A 20,126-nucleotide genomic window follows, 5' to 3' on the forward strand; every position below is an offset into this window, starting at 1 on the left:
CTCCCCACAGCAAAGCTTTCCTAACTTGTGTTATCTTCTCAGTGTAGACATCTCTTCTGCCCACCCTGGGAGCCTCACGCTCTTCTACAGGAAAGGACTTACCCCCTGTTCTTCATGTGCCCTGTTACTCACCTGATTACCCCACTAGATGTTAAAGACCTTAAGGATTATAGTCTACACTTGTTCATAATTGTTTCTCCATTATTTAGCTCAGGGTTGAGCATTCGTACCCACTGGGTAAATGATTGGAGACTAAATGATGAGTGTGGTCTTTGGGTTGACAGATGCATTTATTGCTTTTATTAATATAAAATTCACATAGCAAAACTTGCCATTTAACCATTCCAAAGTTTTACAGTTTAGTGACTTCCAGTATATTCACAGTGTTCTGCAACAATTACCACTGTCTAATTTCAAAATGCTTTCATAGCCCCAAATGGGAACCCTGTGCCCATTGGCAGTCACTGCCCATTCTCTCCCATTCCCCCTCAACTCCTGGCAACCACTAATTTACTTGCTGTATAGATTTCCTTGTTCTGGACATTGCATATAAGCGAGATCATACAATATGTGGTCTTTCACGCCTGGCATCTTTAACTTAGAATATAATGTTTTCAAGATTCATTCATGTTGTAGCATGGAACAGTACTTAATTCCTTTGCATAGCTGAAAAATGTTCCATTACATAGTTAGACCACAATTTGTTTATCCCTTCATCCATTGATGGGCATTTGGGTTGTTTTCACCTTTGGCTATTGTGAATAGTGCTGATGTGATCATTAGTGTACAAGTTTTTGTTTGAATAACTTTTCAATCCTGTGGGCCTGGGATTGCTGTGTCATATGGTGATTCCATATTTAACTTTTTGAGGAACCACCAAAATGTTTTCCCCACAAACTGTGTAATTTTAATTCCTAACAGCAATGTATTAGGGTTTCAACTTCTCTACATTCTCATCACAGATGTGTTTTAAATGTTGAGCTCTACAAAATATAAGCTAGATCATATTTTGTTATGAGATTACCAAGGGGTGAACCATATTCCCCTTTTTTGTTACAATTTTCGTTTACTAAAATTGCTTAAATAAATATCATTGTTAGAGATTTACAAACAATTTTATTTTTATTAATTTTGTGGTTGTATAACTTTTTGTGTTCAGATAGATGGCATTAACAGAACTTTTTAAACCTAATTTGCCTTGAGTAAGATCCATTTCTTAATGGGTTAAAAACTTACAGTGGGTGATAAGAGGATTATTTTGGGTGAATTGTATCTCCATTAAAAAAAAAAAAAAGTCGCCCTAACCAGTTTGGCTCAGTGGATAGAGTGTCAGCCTGCAGACTGAAGGGTCCCAGGTTTGATTCCAGTCAAGGGCATGTACCTTGGTTGCAGGCACATCCCTAGTTGGGGGTGTGCAGAAGGTAGCTGATCGATGTTTCTCTCTCATTGATGTTTCTAACTATCCCTTTCCCTTCCTCTCTGTAAAAAATCAATAAAATATATATTTTTAAAAAGTCAAAGTCCTAACCCCTGGTGCCTGTGAATGTGGCCTTATTTCAAAAGAGGGTCTTTGCAAATGTAATCAAGTTATGATGAGGTCATTTTGGATTAGGGTGATCCCTGATCCAATCTGACTGGTGTCCTTAAGAGAAGGGACATAGACACAGGAAAAGGACTTGTGATGATGAGGCAGAGATTGGAGTAATGTGTCTATAAACTAAGAATACCTGGGACCACCAGAAGCTGGAAGAGGCAAAGAAGGATCCCCCCAAGAGGGTTCTGAGGGAGCATGGCCCTGCCAATATCTTGATTTTGGACTTCCCCACCTCCAGCACTGTGAGAGAAGACATTTCTGTTGTTTTAAGCCACTCAGTTTGTGGTGCTTTGTTCCAGTGGCCACAGAAAAGTCATACGAAAGATGTAGCAAGTTTATAATAAACAGATGAGTTTGTTGCTTCTTTAAATGGTCTCTATTTGGTAATACTAGAGAGGACAAAAGTTAACTCAGATGAAGTGATGTCTTTCTTTTGTCTTTCACAGGCAAAGGGTGGAGGATATGAAAGTGAAAGTGCTTACCCAAATGCGGAACTTGTCTTCTTGGAGATCCACAACATTCATGTGATGAGAGAGTCACTACGTAAATTAAAAGAGATTGTATACCCTTCGATTGATGAGACACGGTGGCTATCCAACGTGGATGGGACACATTGGCTAGAGTATATCAGGGTAAAGAGGGCCAGTCCTTTACATGCTTTCTGGATAGGATTTCTCTGTGTTGGTGCCATAAATCTGTATCCAAGTGGTTTCTCAACATTGCAAATTAGCACATCTTTGCTGTGTGCTTGGGCTTCCTTAGTTTCTATGAGAAGCATCCAGACTTTGGTCTTCTTTAGGGGGCTTCTGTGATATAATAAAAAGAGATAGTGCTTACCTTACATCAGGTCTTTTAAGTACATTTTGGCTGTTATAGTAAAGGACCCTAGTTACTGCTATAGTTTTTCTTAGTATAAATTTCCCCCTCCCATGATACTACTACTGTTTTCTAGTGATTTTCAATTCCTTGCATTGTTTGGCTTATTGATCCGAACTTACAGTGTTCTCCCCAGAATTATTTTTGTTATAATAGAAATTATATGTTGCTTGATCTAATGCGCCTTCTTTTCTGAAGATGCTTCTTGCCGGGGCAGTGAGAATTGCTGATAAAATAGAATCTGGGAAAACCTCAGTGGTGGTGCGTTGCAGCGATGGTTGGGACAGAACAGCCCAGCTGACATCTCTGGCTATGCTGATGCTGGACAGTTATTACCGCACCATTAAAGGATTTGAGATTCTCATAGAAAAGGAGTGGATAAGTTTTGGACATAGATTTGCACTGGTAAGTTGAGATAGGTTCATGCTTCGACTGTTTTGCTCCATTATTTGCATGTGTGTATCACAGTACATATATGCGCACACATGTACATGTGCATAGGCTTTCTGCTCTGTATCATACCTGAATTGCCATAATATAATACTGTGGACCCTCAGCATTGTATATTCCTGTAGGGCAGTGGTCAGCAAACTGCAGCTCATGAGCCACATGTGGCTCTTTGGCCCCTTGAGTGTGGCTGTTCCACAAAATACCACAGCCTGGGCGAGTCTATTTTGAAGAAGTGGCGTTAGAAGAAGTTTGTTTAAAAAATTTGGCTCTCAAAAGAAATTTCAATCATTGTACTGTTGATATTTGGCTCTGTTGACTAATGACTTTGCCGACCACTGCTGTAGGGCATTCTTTTTTTTTTAACATAGGTATGACCTTTCTTTCTTTTTTTTGTCAATCCTCACCTGAGGGTATTTTCCTTGATTTTTAGAGAGAGTGAAAGGGAGGGGGAAAGACAGAGAGAGAAACATCCATGTGAGTGAGACACCTTGATTGGTTGCCTCCCATACATACCCTGACCAGGACCAGGGATCAAGCCTGCAACTGAGGTATGTGCCCTTGACTGGGAATTGAACCTGCAACCCTTCAGTCCGTGAGCCGACGCTCTATCCACTGAGCCAAACTGACTAGGGCAGTATGGCTTTTTAAAATAAAAGTTGAGCCTGGCTGGCATGGTTCAGTGGAACATCAGGCTATGAACTAGGAGGTCACGGTTTGATTCCCAGTCAGGGCACATGCCGGGTTGTGGGCTTATCCCCAGTGTGGGGCATGCAAGGAGGCAGCCGATCAATGATTCTCTCTCATCACTGATGTTTCTATCTCTCTCTCCTTCTCCCTTCCTCTCTGAAATCAATAAAAATGTATTTAAAAAATAAATAAATAAAATAAAAGTTGAGGTAAAACTCATATAACATAAAATTAACCATTTAATCTGTAGAGTTTAGGCCCTGGCCACTCCCCAGCATGAATACCTCAGAGTCTTCCTATGGCCTATGGGATTGTGGGCAAACTCCTCAGTGCAGCATTCAAGGCACTTGGTGATCTGGCCTTAGTCCACATTTCCAGCCTCATTTTGCCTCCCTTCCTGTGCTTCATCCTCTGAACTTCAGTTGTGCCCAGCTAATAATGGCACCCTGGTGCCCCCATTGCTTCTGATATATTGTCCCCCTGGCCAGCCAGGTAGCAGGCATCTTCCTGACCTCCAAGGTTTATCTCAAATGAGACCTCCTCCATGACTGACTTATATGACTTTCCCTCATTCCCTCATCTACCCCATATTAAGATGGCCACTTGCTCCTTTGTGGCCCTTGGAACACTTTATTGCCCTTGTTATTTATAGGTCTTTCTCCCATGACTAGACCATAAATGAATTAATCATCAAGCATGGGCGCTCTGTCTCATTTGTCTTTGTACCCCAGATGCCTAACCAAGGTCCTGGACTCTACTAGACACCATGAAAATGCCTAAAATCCCGAGGGCCAGGCAAGATGTGTTACAGACACCATAGGAGTTCAGTGAATGTCTATTAAAAGAAAGAATCTCACTTTTGATCTGACTTATTTTCAATGGTTTTTATTAGTCCTATTTATGTGATTGAAATTACCTTTTACTTTTTGTATGAATCTATTAATATCTTCTAAAATATCAAACACTATGAAAGACAATTATAGCTATCAATTATATCTCAACTGGAAAAAAAAATTAATAAACATTGGACCCCTAGAACAAGGATCTTAGCCATTACTATTTCAAGAGTGAGATTTTTGGGGTTCTCTGAGTCATAGAGAATTGCTTAAAAATTGTATATTGTTAATGATTATTTTCATTCTCAGACTTTCCTGACATTTCTGAACAATGGAAAAAATGTGTTTTTTCTCACTTGTGGAGAAAATGGCAATCATAATGTGCTTTATGAGCTGCTAATTGGTAGTCCCAGGGTGACACTGTGCACTTGGTGTGGCAGCTGGGAGTGACCCCATCATTTGGACTGAAAAATGCTGGCTCTTTGCTTATAACTCTTGATCCCAACTATATGAAAGAAACATTATAAAACAATCAACATGTAAAAATACAGTACACTGAATTTTTTTTTCCTAAGACTAATGAAAGTGAGTTCAATTCAGTGAACATTTTTGAGTACCTATTATGTACCAGTAATTCTGTTAGGTCTTGAGACATACAAGACATGATTTTTTTTTCTTTTAATCTTTATTGTTGAAAGTATTATATAGTTCCTCCTTTTCCCCCCATTAATCTCCTCTAGCCCGCTTCACCCATTGTTTGTTTCCATGGGTTATGCATATATGCATACAAGTTCATTGATTGATCTCTTCCCATCAACCCTCCCCTGCCTTCCCTCTGAAGAGACATTATTCTTGTCACCAGGCAATTTTGATAGAACCATGCGTACATTAAAACATTTAACCTCTTGTTTCTTTACAGCGAGTGGGCCATGGCAATGACAACCATGCAGATGCCGACCGATCTCCAATATTTCTTCAGTTTATTGATTGTGTTTGGCAAATGACAAGACAGGTGAGAGATTTAAAATACATTTTTGACCTACACAGTCTGATTCAAACATTCCTTAGAGTTGAAGTGTAAACTTTCATGTTCATTCAAAATGAAGACGTGTGTAAAATATGATCACTTCTGTTATTTAATTCATTTTGATTCTAATTCATTTAGATTTAGAAATATAAGCAGAAAATTAGAAACAACTTCTCACCAAAAGTTACTTTTCTTGTGCAAGTGTTTTTTGTCAGCATCCCGTCCCCCAGCCTTGCAAACCAAGGCCCTACTCTTCAGCCATTCTACTACTCTTGCTCCCTTTCTGTCAGTGCAAGGAAACAGTCCCCTGCTGGGTTGGAAATGTAATGTGTTAGAAATGGGGATGGGACCGAAGGCCAGCAAAGGGGATTGACCAGGGAATCCAGAAGTCTCCATACCCTGCCCCCACGCCACAGCCCCTCTAACCCCAAGGTCACTGAGGGAAATGACTATTCAAGAACCAATGGCAGATAGAAAGCTGCAGAGTATTTTGTCATCTCCTGGTGCTTAGTTCCAAAACCCCAATACACAGGGCCCTGGTAAGCAAGAAGCCCATACATGGACCACCTTTCCCTAAGCCAGTTGGGCCCGGGGGGTCTTTAATTCAAAGCAGACCATAAGGTATGTACTGTTTTTCCCCTCATCTCCAACATCCAAACCCGAGTTTGAGGATTTACCATCATGATGGGAGACTGTGCCATGGAAATGGACCTGGATTCAGAGAGAGACAGAGCCAGAGCCAGTCAGAGAGAGAAAGACAGAGACACAGTAAGAGACAGAGAGAAGATAGCAGAGAGAAGGGGCCAGAGGGCAGAGAGAGAAGGGGGCAGAGAGAGACAGGGACAGAGAAAGAGAGGGGCAGGGAAAAAGAAGAGCCAGAGAGACAGTGTGGTAGAGAGAAGCAGAGAAAGGGGCAAGGAGAGAGAGGGCCAGAAAGAGGTGGAGTAAGGGAGGTATGGGGGAGGTGCAGAGACCGATGGGGCCAGAGAGAGGCAGAAAGAGGTAGAGAGGGGGGACAGAGGGGCAGAAAGGCAGACATGGGGATGGAGAGGTACAGAAAGAGGTAGTGGGGGAGGCAGAGAATGGGGTAGGAGAGGGGACAGGGCAGGTAGGAGAGAGGGGGGGTAGAGTGAGGAGTATAGGAAAGAGAGGGGCAGAGTAGAAAGGTCAGGAGAGAGAGGGGGACATAACAGGAGCAGGGACAGGGACAGAGAAAGGCAGAGAGGGGCAAGGACAGAGATAGGGAAGCAGAGAGAAAGGGGAAAGAGCCAGAGGGGCAGGGAGAGACAGGCAGAAATAGGCAGAGAGTGGCAGAAAGTGCCAGAGGGGTTAGGGAAGGGCAGAGAAAGAGAGGCAGAGAGGGGTGCAAGGATACAAGGAGGGGCACAGAAAGAAGGCAGGAAAAGGAGCAGGAGGCAGTGGAGTAGGAGAGGCCACAGAGAGGAGTGTAGGAAAGAGAGGGGGGTGAGAAAGAAGGGGCAGAGAGAGAGGTCAGGGGAGAGAGGGAACACAAGAGATGGCAAAGAGAGTAGGCAGGGAAAGGGGGCAAAGAAAGAAGGAAGCAGAGAGTGGGGTGGGGGGCTGGGAGGGGAGTAGAGAGAGAGGGAAGCAGAAGGGGGCAGGGAGATAGAGAGGCAGAGAGCTAGAGGGGAGATGTAAAGAGAGAGGGAGGGGGCAGGGTTAGAGAAAGAGAGTCAGAGGTAGGGAGAAGAGGTGGGGAGAGGGGGAGAGGCAAGGAGAGAGGTTGGGAGCAGGCAGAGGATTCTTCCCTAGACCAGTGCAGCTCAAACTTAATGGGAGCACAGAAATCCCCTCTGGCTTATAGTAAAACTAGAGGCCTGGTGCATGAATTCATGCACAGTGGGGTCCCTCTGGGTGGCCTGCAGGGATTGGACCAAAACCTGCAGTCCAGTGCCACCTGCAGCTCCTACCTGCCGCTCCCGCTCATCCTGGCCCCACCGTGCCTGCTGTGGGCTCACGCCCAATCAGTCCCTATCACCATGAGCCCTGTGTCTGGCACCCTCCCGAGGGGAGTGGCCTGTGGGATAGGGCTGAAACCGGCTCTCCGACATCCCCCAAGGGGTCCCGGATTGTGAGAGGGCACAGGCCAGACTGAGGGATCCCACTGGAGCATGATGGGACGGGGGAGGGACTGCGGGAGGGCCCCAGGGCGTGTCCGGCCCATCTCACTCAGTCCCAATCGGCAGGACCCCACCAGCAAGCTAACCTAACAGTCGGAGCATCTGCCCCCTGGTGGTCAGTGCATGTCATAGCGAGTGGTTGAGCAACCTTAGCATATCATTAGCATATATTATGGTTTGATTGGTTGTTCGGTTGTTCTGCCGTTTGGTCTATTTGCATATCACCCTTTTATTATAAAGGATATAGATTCTGATTTATGAGTCTGGGGGTGAGCCTGAGAATCTGCATTTCTAACAAGCATCTAACAAGTCGTGCTGCTGGTCCACAGATCACTCTTGGAGTAGCAAGGATCTAGAGAGCATAGACATACCTTCAGAAATAAGTAAAAAAGGGGCAGCAGATCAGAGCAACCAAAATAAATTCCCAGCATCCTTGGGCCTCTCTTGGAACTCAATTTTACTTTTAGACCAGGGAGCTGATTGGGCTCAACAGTCATCTGAGTGCCAGGTCACGACTGACTGAAAGCAGTCAATTAGAAGATTGTTGTGATAAAAGGGGTGTTCTCACAGGCAGGCACCCTGGTATGAGTGACAGACAGGTAACAGCAAACACGTACTCACAAGGCTGGCCAGAAGTCTGTTTTGTGTGCCATGCACTTATTGCTGTTCATGTTGATACCAAGCCAGTACAAAAATTAAATGTTGGTTACATTCAGGTTAAGAAAAGGAAGTATGAAATCCATCATAGAAAAAATGTATAAAAAGGTTGAACACAGCCCAGCCGGCATGGCTCAGTGGTTGAGCATTGACCTATGAACTAGGAGGTCATGGTTCGATTCCAGTCAAGGCACATGCCCGGGTTGATCCCTAGTGGGGGGTGTGCAGGATGCAGCTGATCAATGATTTTCTCTCATCATTGATGTTTCTATCTCTCTCTCTCCTTCTCCCTTCCTCTCTAAAATCAATAAAAATATATTTTAAAAAATTGAACACAAAAAATCTATTTTTTTTCTAGAAGCTGCTCTACTTGGGTATTTTTTCCTCCCTTCTCTTCTACCTCACTGATGCGGTCATCTGCTTCTTCTAGTCTACTCTTGATGCTTTCTATTGAGTTCTTTACAGCAGCGATGTCATTTTTCATTTCTTCTTGGTTCTTCTTCATTTCCTCTTGGTTCTTACACATATTGTCGAATTGGTCTTCCATTCTTTTCAGCCACCTTATGACCATTTCTCTGAATTCTTTCTCTGATAGGTTGCTTGCCTCCATTTTGTTTACTTCCTTTTCTGGTGATGCCTGCTTTTCTTTCATATGTGGGCTGTTTCTTTGTCTCCCCATGGTCTCTCTTCTCCAGGTGTCTGGTTATATAGAGTTCTCTCTCTTCTTATCCCAGGAGAAATCTGACCTTTCCGTGGTGGAGTGTAGAGCTCCTCTGAATCCACGTTTGCGCCAATTGGGGACCAGTGTTCTGGGGTTTGCAGCTGTTCGGTGGGTGCCATAGTTGTAGATTCTCTGGGCTTTTCAAGTTCCCAACAACATCCACTTTCTCTTTCAAGATGGTGCAGTCTCCGCGTCCGAGCCGGTGGCTCCGGGAGGGAACCCAGCAGCAGTGGGGGCTGCCCAGTCAGGGGAGCCCCATCCAGCAGTCCCCCACAGTCTCTTGGAGTATAGCTGTCCCTCAACTCACCAACAAACACTCCCCATGCGACCACACACTCTCCCTTTGTTTTCTCACTCACACACTATCTTGCAGTCTGCCTTCCCGTCAGCAGCCATCTTCCTTTGTCCCAAAAAATAATTCTGATGCTTCTGAAGGGATAAGCACCACTTCGTGGATGTGAAGTGGCTTATTCCTCCCAAATATCTAGGTAAATGTGCGTCTGTTATTAACATCTTCAATCTGACTACCACTTGTCATGTTGATTAGTGCCTATTTTTATGTCTAATCTGCATCATTTTTGTACTGCTTGTTTTTAAGAAAGAAAATAAGGGGTTTGGATTAGAAAATTTCAGATGCCTTTCACAGCTCTAAGACTCTGTCCATAAAATGTGCATAATTATTTTTAAACTAGAGGCCCGGTGCACGAAATTCGTGCATGGGGGTGTGTGTCTCTCAGCCCAGCCTGCACCCTCTCCAATCTGGGACCCCTCAAGGGATGTCCGACTGCCCGTTTAGGCCCTATCTAGGATCAGGCCTAAACGGGCAGTCGGACATCCCTCTCACAATCCAGGACTGCTGACTCCCAACTGCTCGCCTGCCTGCCTTCCTGATTGCCCCTAACCGCTTCTGCCTGCCAGCCTGATCACCCCCTAACCACTCCCCTGCCAGCCTGATTAATGCCTAACTGCTCCCCTGCCAGCCTGTTTGCCCCTAACTGGCCTCCCCTGCAGGACTGGTCATCCCTAACTGCCCTCCCCTGCAGGCTGGGTCCCAGGCAACTACTCTTCCCTGCAGGCCTGGTCCCTCCCAACTGCCCTTCCCTACTGGCCATCTTGTGGTGGCCATCTTGTGTCCACATGGGGGCAGTCATCTTTGACCACATGGGGGCAGCCATCTTGTGTGTTGGAGTGACAGTCAATTTGCATATTATCCTTTTATTAGATAGGATAGAGACCTGGCGCACAGTGGGGGCCGGCTGGTTTGCCCTGAAGGGTGTCCTGGATCAGGGTGGGGGTTCCCTTGGGGCATGGGGCATCCTGGGCAAGGGGCCTGTGGTGGTTTTCAGGCCGGCCATGCTCCCTGGCAACCCAAGCAGAGGCCTTGGTATCTGGGATTTATTTATCTTCTATAATTGAAACTTTGTAGCCTTGAGTGGAGCCAAGTCTCCTGCTCGCTCTGTGGCTGCAGCCATTTTTGTTGTGATTTATTTACCTCCTATAATTGAAACTTTGTAGCCTTGATCAGAGGCCTGGGCCTGCCAGGGAAGGTGGAAAGCTTGGCTTCCTCCATTGCCGGGGGTAACTCAAGCCTCCTGCTCTCTCCAGCTCTGTGGCTGTTGCCATTTTTTGGGGGATTTATTTATCTTCTATAATTGAAACTTTGTAGCCTTATGCAGAGGCCAAGGCAGGCTAGGGCAGGCGGAAAGCTTGGCTTCCTCCATTGCCAGGGGCAACCCAAGCCTCCTGCTCTCTCCGTGGCTGCAGCCATCTTGGTTGGGTTAATTTGCATACTCGCTCCTGATTGGCTTGTGGGAGTGGCTTGTGGGTATAGTGGAGGTACAGTCAATTTGCATATTACTCCTTTATTAGATAGGATGATATTGTTAGTACATTAGATGTAGAAACATGAATGATTAGTCTTTATCAATTAAGTCACAAGTGAATGGATGTAGATTGTTAGAAAAGATGTGTTAATAAGATTAACTTATTTTTAGGTTGTCTACTGCTAAATCAAGTAAGTTAATGCAGTGTAAAGCTGTCAGAAAACTCAGAATAAAGTGAACTAACCTCTGTGCACAAATTGATATAAAATGAACTAAGGGGAAAAGTAATTGAGGGATTCTTTAGAAAAGAGTCTCAAAGACATTCTACAACAGCCAGACTTTAACAGACTCTACCTTTTTGGATAAGTTTAAGTTGTTGTTATTTTTGTCCCTCAAGGAGTGCAGAATTTTATTATGTATTTCAGTGGAGTGTTTAAGACCACACTTTTTAGTTAAATGGCATAGTTTCCAGGAGAGAGGCCAAAACAAATTATTGCCACTTACCCTAATGAAATGTTTTCTGAGTTGAATTTAATGCCACAATGCCTTTTGAATGAGAATAGCAGTTGAGGTGAGTAGATGGAGCCTTTGCATTCCAGTGTCTTCAGTGCTGATGGGCTTGGGCTGAGTGCTGCCTCATCGTCACCTTCCATAACTGGTGCCCACTAGGCCAGAATAAGGCTCAGAGTCAGTGATTTTAGAATGCACCTAACTGAGCTCCCAGATCCAGAATGCAGACTTAGGAATGAAGACTCCTAAGATTCAAAAATCCTATATAATAATAAAGTGTAATATGCAAATCAACTGAACGGCAGAATGACCAGTCGCTATGATGGGCACTGACCACCAGGGTGCAGATGCTCAATGCAGGAGCTGCCCCCTGGAGGTCAGTGTGCTCCCACAGGGGGAGCGCTGCTCAGCCAGAAGCTGGGTTCATGGCTGGCAAGCACAGTGGTGGTGGCGGAAGCCTCTCCCACCTCCGCTGCAGGCAGGTGGTAAGGAGCGAGGGGTCACGGACTGCTAGAGGGTACAGGCTGGCTGAGGGACCGCCCCCCCCCTCGGTGCACGAATTTCATGCACTTAGCCTCTAGTATGTCAATAAAAGTCTTGCTGTCCTGTTAGTAAACATATTTTTAAATGTTTGAAAAGAAAATAGATTTTTCCATTCCTATCCTTGATTTAATAAAGCTTCAACATACACAAATGTTATATATTTGCTTAAAATTAAACTTCATGGTTCTAATAATTTATGAATAGGGCATAACTAAGATGCATAGTAAAAGACTGGGAAAGTGGACATGTAATACACTTGGCCTTTTAAAAGCCATTTGGAATGTGAGGCCATTGTCAGAGTTGTAAGGGGCAATCTTAAAGGCTCTGAGAGAAGATTAACCAATAGCTATTTTTAACATGTCAGCCAGATTTAGTTGATCATTAATTTAGTTAATCTGAGAACAAGAATGCTAAAAGGAACAACTACCACAGCTCCCAGAAGTTTCTGAATAAATGGTATTCTCATGGGGCTTCTTAGAACAGAATTGTGTGTTTCTATAAGATCAATCCTTAAGATGGAGAGAAGCTGACCTTAATCCAAGGTAGCTGAGCAGAACTGGTTAAATTGGAGCATGTAATATCCTGGTGAGGAAAATAATTTCAGTTGGAGTTTGGACAGTCCTGACTAAGCTAAAAAATAAACTTGTCTATCAGTGACCCCAGTTGTCACTCTAGAGATGACAGGATTAGTCATGATAGTATGCCAACATCACTCTGAGTGGGGAATAGTCTTTAAACTGACAAAATATGCTGGGTAGTTCTATTTGGTTTTGCTCTAATTGGCTTTGTTTCATTCAGTAGATGATTAATATTTTACTATGGGTTTTTTTGTGTTTTTGTTGTTCTTTTTTTAATTTTTATTGGGGTGACATCAGTCAACATAAACATATATGTTACATGTGTGGATTACAAATTTACAAAGTCTGTATACACTGAGTGGCCAGATTATTATGATCTCTGAATGCATAATAATCTGGCCATTCGGTATATATACTATATAATAAAAGGCTAATATGCAAATTGTCCCCTCAACCAGGAGTTCGACCAGCAGGCAGGCCGGCCAACCACCCATGTCCCCTCCCCCTCGCCAGGCTGGCCAGACCCCACCCATGCACGAATTCATGCACTGGGCCTCTCTCTATATATATATATACATACACTGAGTGGCCAGATTATTATGCGTTCAGAGGTCATAATAATCTGGCCACTCAGTGTATAGAACCATGTGCCCACCCCCCAAAGTCAAATCTTCTTCTGTCACCTCATATTAGGACCCATTTCTTCCCCTCCCTCCCCTCCCTCCCCTCCCTCTGGCAACCACCGCATCGCTGTTTGTGTTCATAAGTTTCAGTTTTATATTCCATATATGCGTAAGATCATATAGTGCTTAGCTTTTTCTGTTTGACTTATTTCACTTTGCATAATGTTCTCAAGGTCCATCCATGATGCTGTAAATGACGCTATTTCATCCTTTCTTATGGCCGTATAGTACTCCATTGTGTATATATACCACATCTTCTTTATCCAGTCCTCTACCATAGGGCACTTTGTTTTAAAATTAGAATTCTGGCACAGGGTAGGACCCCCCCAGTACATGCCTGTTACTAGAATCATTATTATCACTTCCAGATTGCCTTCTCATGACTACTAAATGCTAGCTACTGGCTAGAACCTCCTAGCAAAGGAAAAGTCTTTGTTAGAATTCTCCAAAATCCCATTAAGAATTAGCTAAAACAGCCCTAGCCAGTTTGGCGCAGTGGGTAGAGCATTGGCCTGGGGACTAAAGGGTACAGGTTGAATTCTGGTTGAGGGCACATGCCCAGGTTCGGTTGCAGGCTTTATCCCCAGTTGGGGGCATGCAGGAGGCAGCCAATCAATGATTCTCTCTCATCCTTGATGTTTCTCTCTCTCTTTCCCTCTCCCTTTCTCTCTGAAATCAATAAAAATATATTTAAAAAAGAAAAAAAAAGAATTAGCTAAAACAACAGTTGAGGTAATTTTCTTCCTCATTCTGTTAATATGGTGAATTTCACTAACTGATTTTTTGTAACATTATTGATTTTCAAATGTTAAACCAACCTTTCCTTCCTGAGATCAACCCCACATGTATTGCTACCCTTTTTAGGTATTGCCAGGTTCAATTTGCTTATATATTGGTAAGTATTTGGGGGGGGGCGGGTGTTCAAGGAGTTTTCTCTATGGCAGGGGTGGGCAAACTTTTTGACTGGAGGGCCACAATGGGTTCTTAAACTGGACCGGAGGGCCGGAACAAAAGCATGGCTGGAGTGTTTGTGTGAACTAATATAAATTCAAAGTAAAGGAGCGGAGGGGAGAGCAAGAGAACCGGATAGAACAGCCGGATCCAGCCAGCGGACCATAGTTTGCCCATGGCTGCTCTATGGGAAGGTTTTAAATTATGAGTTGTTTCTTTAATACAAATAGACTTTCTATTTTCTAATATATGCTGTGCCTGTAATCCACCCCCCACTCTTCTCCATGGCCCAGAATGTACCTCCATGTAGAAACCTGGGAGAGATGTGGGAGAGATCGGGAAGATGGCAACTGGCAGGAAGGTAGGGAGGGAGAGAGTGTGAGAGAGTGAGGAACACATAGAGGAAAGTGTAACCATGTGTGGTGTGTGTGTATGTATGAGCTAGGGACAGTTAGATTCTGCAGGTCCTCCAAGGGGCTGCCAAACCGGGCAGTCTTAGACGGTGGAGCCCTGCGCACAAAGCAGACACTTCTGGGCGGCCGGTACGGGCACGGAGACCATGCCATCTTGAGAAACAGAGCTGCTTGAGACTAGGATTCTGGTCTCAGACACAAACCAGGACCCTGCAGCCACTGGGGACAGAGAACTGCGACCACAGCTTCAGACCAAAAGACAACAAAAATCCAGACTTCCCGGCACCAGATTTCTGTGAGTCAAAGAGCCTATCCCCCTCCTCGCAGGCTCACGGATAGTGCCATAATAACTGATAGACCCGCCCCTCACTCGAGCGGCAGCGCCCCTATGGGAAATTGAGCTTGAGAGCGTGGGACGCAGCTCCCCTACGGGGAATGTGAGCTTTGTGGGCGCAGCCGCCCTATGGGGAATTTGAGCTTGAGAGTGCGCGCGGGACGCAGCTCCCCTATGGGGCATTTGAGCTTTGCAGGCGCAGCTCCCCTACAGGGCATTTGAGCTTTGTGGGCGCAGCTCCCTATGGAGCATTTGAGCTTTGCGGGCGCAGCTCCCCTACGGGGAATTTGAGCTTGAGAGTGCGCGCGGAGCACAGCGCTGCTACTGGAATTTGAGAGACTGGAATCTTCTCCCCGCAACGCAATCGGGCGAACAAACCCAAAGCCCACGCAGGGCGGCTGTGCCACCTGACTTTGATTCTGGGCAAGCGCACATGGAAGTCAGTTTTCTGCAGCGCAGGCACGCCACAGAGCTATTGTGCAACCCAGTCCCCCATGGTGACATGGACTCAGATTCTCCAGGCAAGAGGCAGCACTCAGCACCACTGACTTGACTCTGTTTCTTACCGTGTGCGCCTTGGATCCCTGACACACAGCGCATTCACACTAAGAGTCAGTGACTCCAATTCTTGATGCATGCGCACATGGGGACCCTGATTCACAGCGAGAAGCTGCACGAGGCAACAGACTCTTATACTCGATTCTTGGTGCAGACACAGGGAATCTCTCCCTCCTGGCATGTGCTAGGGGACTCATTTTCAGCACACGCCAACAGTGCAGTGCAGGCAAAGTCCCTGATTCTAGGTGCGCACATGAGACCACACTGAATGCTGGGAACACTGACCCTGGGCAAGCCTGGTTCTCACCAACCCACGGCAGCCACACATTCTAGTGTCGGAGCACTTCAGTGAAACTCGGGTGGTGCAAAGTTCCCACAGCACACGGCCCAGGTCCACGCAACTCGAAGTTTGAACCTTCTGGTGATAGTCAGAATGTGGAGACGACACAATCCCCAGAGGAAAGAAAATGACGAGTCGCCAAGAAAGGAAATTAGTTAAATTGAAGCATGCAACATGACCAAAAAAGAATTCAGAGTAATGGTCGTGCAATTCATACATCGGACGGATGAGAAAATCAACAACCTATGCAAGAATCAGGAAGAAATGAAAAGTGATATAGCTACAATCAAAAACACCATGGAAAGTTTCAACAGTAGACTAGAAGAAGCAGAGGACCGAATTAGTGAGTTAGAAGATCAGGTACAGAAACAAGCTCAATCTGAACAGCAATTGGAGAAAAAAATTAAAAAGCAGGAGGAAAGTCTAAGGGAGCTTTGGGACAACAAGAAACGAAGTAACATACGTATAATAGGGCTGCCAGAAGGACAAGAAGAGCAGCAAGGATTAGAAAATCTATTTGAAGAAATAATGACAGAAAACTTCCTGGATATGGGAAAGAAAAAAGTTACACAACTACAGAGAGTCCCAAGCAGGATCACCCCAAAAAGACCCACAGGAAGACACGTCATAATTTCAATGGCAAATATCATCGACAAAGAGAGAATCTTAAAGGCAGCAAGAGAGAGACAGAGAGTTACCAACAAAGGATCCTCCATCAGATTATCAAGTGATTTCTCAACAGAAACACATCAAGCTAGAAGGGAATGAAAGGAGGTATACAAAGTGTTAAAAAGCAAAGGACTGAATCAAAGAATACTCTATCCAGCAAGACTATCAATCAAAACTGAAGGGGAAATCAGGAGCTTCGCAGACAAAAAAAGGCTAAGGGAGTTTATCACAACCAAACCAGCAATGCAAGAAATGCTAAAGGGAATACTGTAAAAAGAAGAAATAAACAGGTAAGAAGGAACACAGACAAAAAAATAGATATGACTACAAACAAATACCTTTCAGTAATAACTTTAAACATAAACGGACTAAATGCTCCAATCAAAAGACATCCAGTGGCTGAATGGATAAAGAAACACAACCCATATATATGCTGTCTACAAGAGACCCACCTCAGAACAAGAGACTCACACAGGTTGAAAGTGAAGGGATGGGAAAATATCTTTCAGGCAAATGGAAATGAAAAAAAAGCTGGTGTAGCAATACTTATATCTGACAAAACAAACCTCAAAGTGAAGCCCATAACAAGAGATAAGGAAGGCCACTTCATAATACTAAAGGGATCGATACAACAAGAGGATATAACCCTGATAAACATATATGCACCCAATGCAGGAGGACCCAAATACATAACAAAACTACTGGAAGATATCAAGGGAGAGATCAACAACAATACAATCATAGTAGGGGACTTTAATACACCACTGACATCACTGGATAAATCTTCTAGACAAAAAATCAAAGAAACAACAATCAAATGACTCACTAGATCAGATGGACTTAACTGACATCTTCAGAACATTTCACCCCAAAGCCATGGAATATAGGTTCTTCTCAAGTGCACATGGGACATTTTCAAAAATAGACCACATATTGGGTCACAAGCAAAGTCCCCCAAATTTAAGAAGATTGAAATCATACCAAGCATCTTCTAAGACCACAATGCCATAAAATTAGAAATAAACTACAATAAAAACAGTCCAAAAATCTCAAACACTTGGAAGCTGAATAGCATGCTATTAAATAATGACTGGGTTACCAATGAGACCAAAGAAGTAATTAAAAGCATCCTGGAAACTAACGACAACAAAAACACAACAATCCAAAATCTATGGGACACAATGAAAGCAGTCCTGAGAGGGAAGTTTATAGCTCTACAAGCCTACCTCAAAAAAAAAAACAAAACAAAACAAAAAAAAAAAACAAAAAAAAAAACAAGAAAAAAATAGTACTAAATCATCTAACTCTACAACTCAAAGAATTAGAAAGAGATCAACAAGAAAAGCCCAGAGTGAGAAGAAGGAAGGAGATAATAAACATCAGTGCAGAAATAAATGAAATAGAGACCAAAAAAAAAAAATACAAAAGATCAATGAAACCAAGAGCTGGTTCTTTGAAAGGATAAACAAGATTGATGAACCTCTAGCCAGGCTCACCAAGAAGCAAAGAGAGAGGACTCAAACAAAATCAGAAATGATAGAGGCAAAATAACAACGGACCCCACAGAAATACAAAGGATTGTTTAAAAAATACTATGAATAACTCTACTCCAACAAACTAGACAACCTAGAGGAAATAGACATATACCTAGAAAAATACAACTTTCCAAAACTCAATCGGGAAGATTCTAATAATCTCAATAGGCCGATAACTATGGAAGAAATTGAAGCAGTCATCAAAAAGCTCCCAGCAAACAAAAGCCCAGAGCCAGACGGCTTCACAGGGGAGTTTTACTAAACATTCAAGGAAGAACTAAAACCTATCCTCCTCAGACTATTCCAAAAAATTCAAGAGGAAGGATCACTTCCAAGCTCATTCTATGAAGCCAGCATCACCCTAATACCAAAACCAGATAAAGATAATACAATGAAAGAGAATTACAGGCCAATATCCCTCATGAACATAGATGCCAAAATCCTCAACAAAATTCTAGCAAACTGGATCCAGCAATACATCAGAAAGATCATACACCATGACCAAGTAGGATATATCCCAGGAATGCAAGGATGGTACAATATCTGCAAATCAATAAACGTGATACATCACGTAAACTGAGAGATAAAAATCACACAATCATATCAATTGACACAGAAAAAGCATTTGACAAAATCCAACACCCCTTCTTGATCAAAACACTCAGCAAGGTGGGAATAGAAGGATCATACCTCAATATAATAAAAGCCATATATGTAAAACCCACAGCCAACATCATACTCAATGGACAAAAACTAAAACCATTTCCCCTAAGAACAGGAACAAGACAGGGATGCCCACTTTCACCACTCCTGTTCAACATAGTACTGGAAGTACTAGCCATTGTAATCAGACAAGAAGAAGAAATAAAAGGCATCCAAATTGGGAAAGAAGAAATAAAACTGTCCTTTTTTGAAGATGACATGATATTGTACATAGAAAACCCTAAAGATTCCATCAAAAAATTATTAGACTTAATAAATGAATTTGGCAATGTAGCAGGATACAAAATTAATGCCAATAAATCTATGGCATTTCTTTACACCAATAGTGAACTTATAGAAAGAGAGACTAAAAAAGCAATCCCATTTACCATCGCACCAAAAAAATTAAGATACCTAGGAATAAACTTAACCGAGGAGGTAAAAGACCTATATGCGAAAAACTACAGGACACTGGAAAAAGAGATAGAGGAAGACATAAACAGATGGAAGAACATACCGTGTTCATGGATTGGTAGAATCAACATCATCAAAATGTACATACTACCCAAAACAATGTACAGTTTCAGTGCAATCCCCATTAAAATACCAATGGCATATTTCACAGACCTACAACGAACTTTCCAAAAGTTCATCTAGAATAAAAAAAGACCCCGAATAGCTGCAGCAATCCTTAGAAAGAAGAACACAGTAGGTGGGATCTCAATACCAGATATCAAGCTGTATTACAAAGCCACTGTTCTTAAAACAGCCTGGTACTGGCACAAGAACAGACATATAGATCAATGGAATAGAATAGAGAACCCAGAAACCGACCCAAACCACTATGCACAATTAATATTTGACAAAGGAGGCATGAACATAAAATGTAGTCAAGATAGTCTCTTCAACAAATGATGTTGGGAAAATTGGACAGATACATGCAAAAAAATGAAACTAGACCACCAACTTACAGCATACACAAAAATTAACTCAAAATGGATCAAGGACTTAAATATAAGATGGGAAACCATAAAAATACTAGAGGAATCCACAGGCAGAAAAATCTCAGGCATATGCCGAAGGAACTTCTTCACTGATACTGCTCCTAGGGCAATGGAAACTAAAGAGAAAATAAACAAATGGGACTACATCAAAATAAAAAAGCTTTTTCACAGCAAAAGAAACCATCAACAAAACAACAAGAAAGCCCACTGCATGGGAGAACATATTTGCCAATGTCATCACCGTTAAGGGTTTAATCTCCCACATGTACAGGGAACTCATACAACTTAACAAAAGGATGATAAACAATCCAATCAAAAAATGGGCAATGGACCTAAATAGACACTTTTCAAAGGAGGACAGAAGGAAGGCTAAGGGACATATGAAAACATGCTCAAAGTCACTAATTATCCGAGAGATGCAAATCAAAACAACAATGTGGTATCATCTCACACCTGTCAGAATGGCTATCATTAACAAATCAACAAACAACAAG

The 20,126-nt window shown here is 43.2% G+C and overlaps 1 protein-coding gene across 18 annotated transcripts in view; it reads left to right on the forward strand.

The window, feature by feature from the left end:
* The window catches only part of MTMR1 (myotubularin related protein 1), a 94,079-nt gene that overhangs the window by 53,539 nt on the left and 20,414 nt on the right, over positions 1 to 20,126 (forward strand). For all 18 annotated transcript variants that reach the window (XM_080653789.1, XM_080653797.1, XM_080653781.1 and 15 more), the window contains 3 exons: positions 2,041 to 2,226; positions 2,669 to 2,875; positions 5,363 to 5,455. In XM_080653789.1, coding sequence (XP_080509915.1) covers positions 2,041 to 2,226; positions 2,669 to 2,875; positions 5,363 to 5,455 — 486 coding nt within the window. The remainder of the gene's footprint in view (positions 1 to 2,040; positions 2,227 to 2,668; positions 2,876 to 5,362; positions 5,456 to 20,126) is intronic.

Source organism: Plecotus auritus (genome assembly GCF_963455305.1).
Source record: "Plecotus auritus genome assembly, chromosome: X".
Classification (NCBI taxonomy): Eukaryota; Metazoa; Chordata; class Mammalia; order Chiroptera; family Vespertilionidae; genus Plecotus; species Plecotus auritus.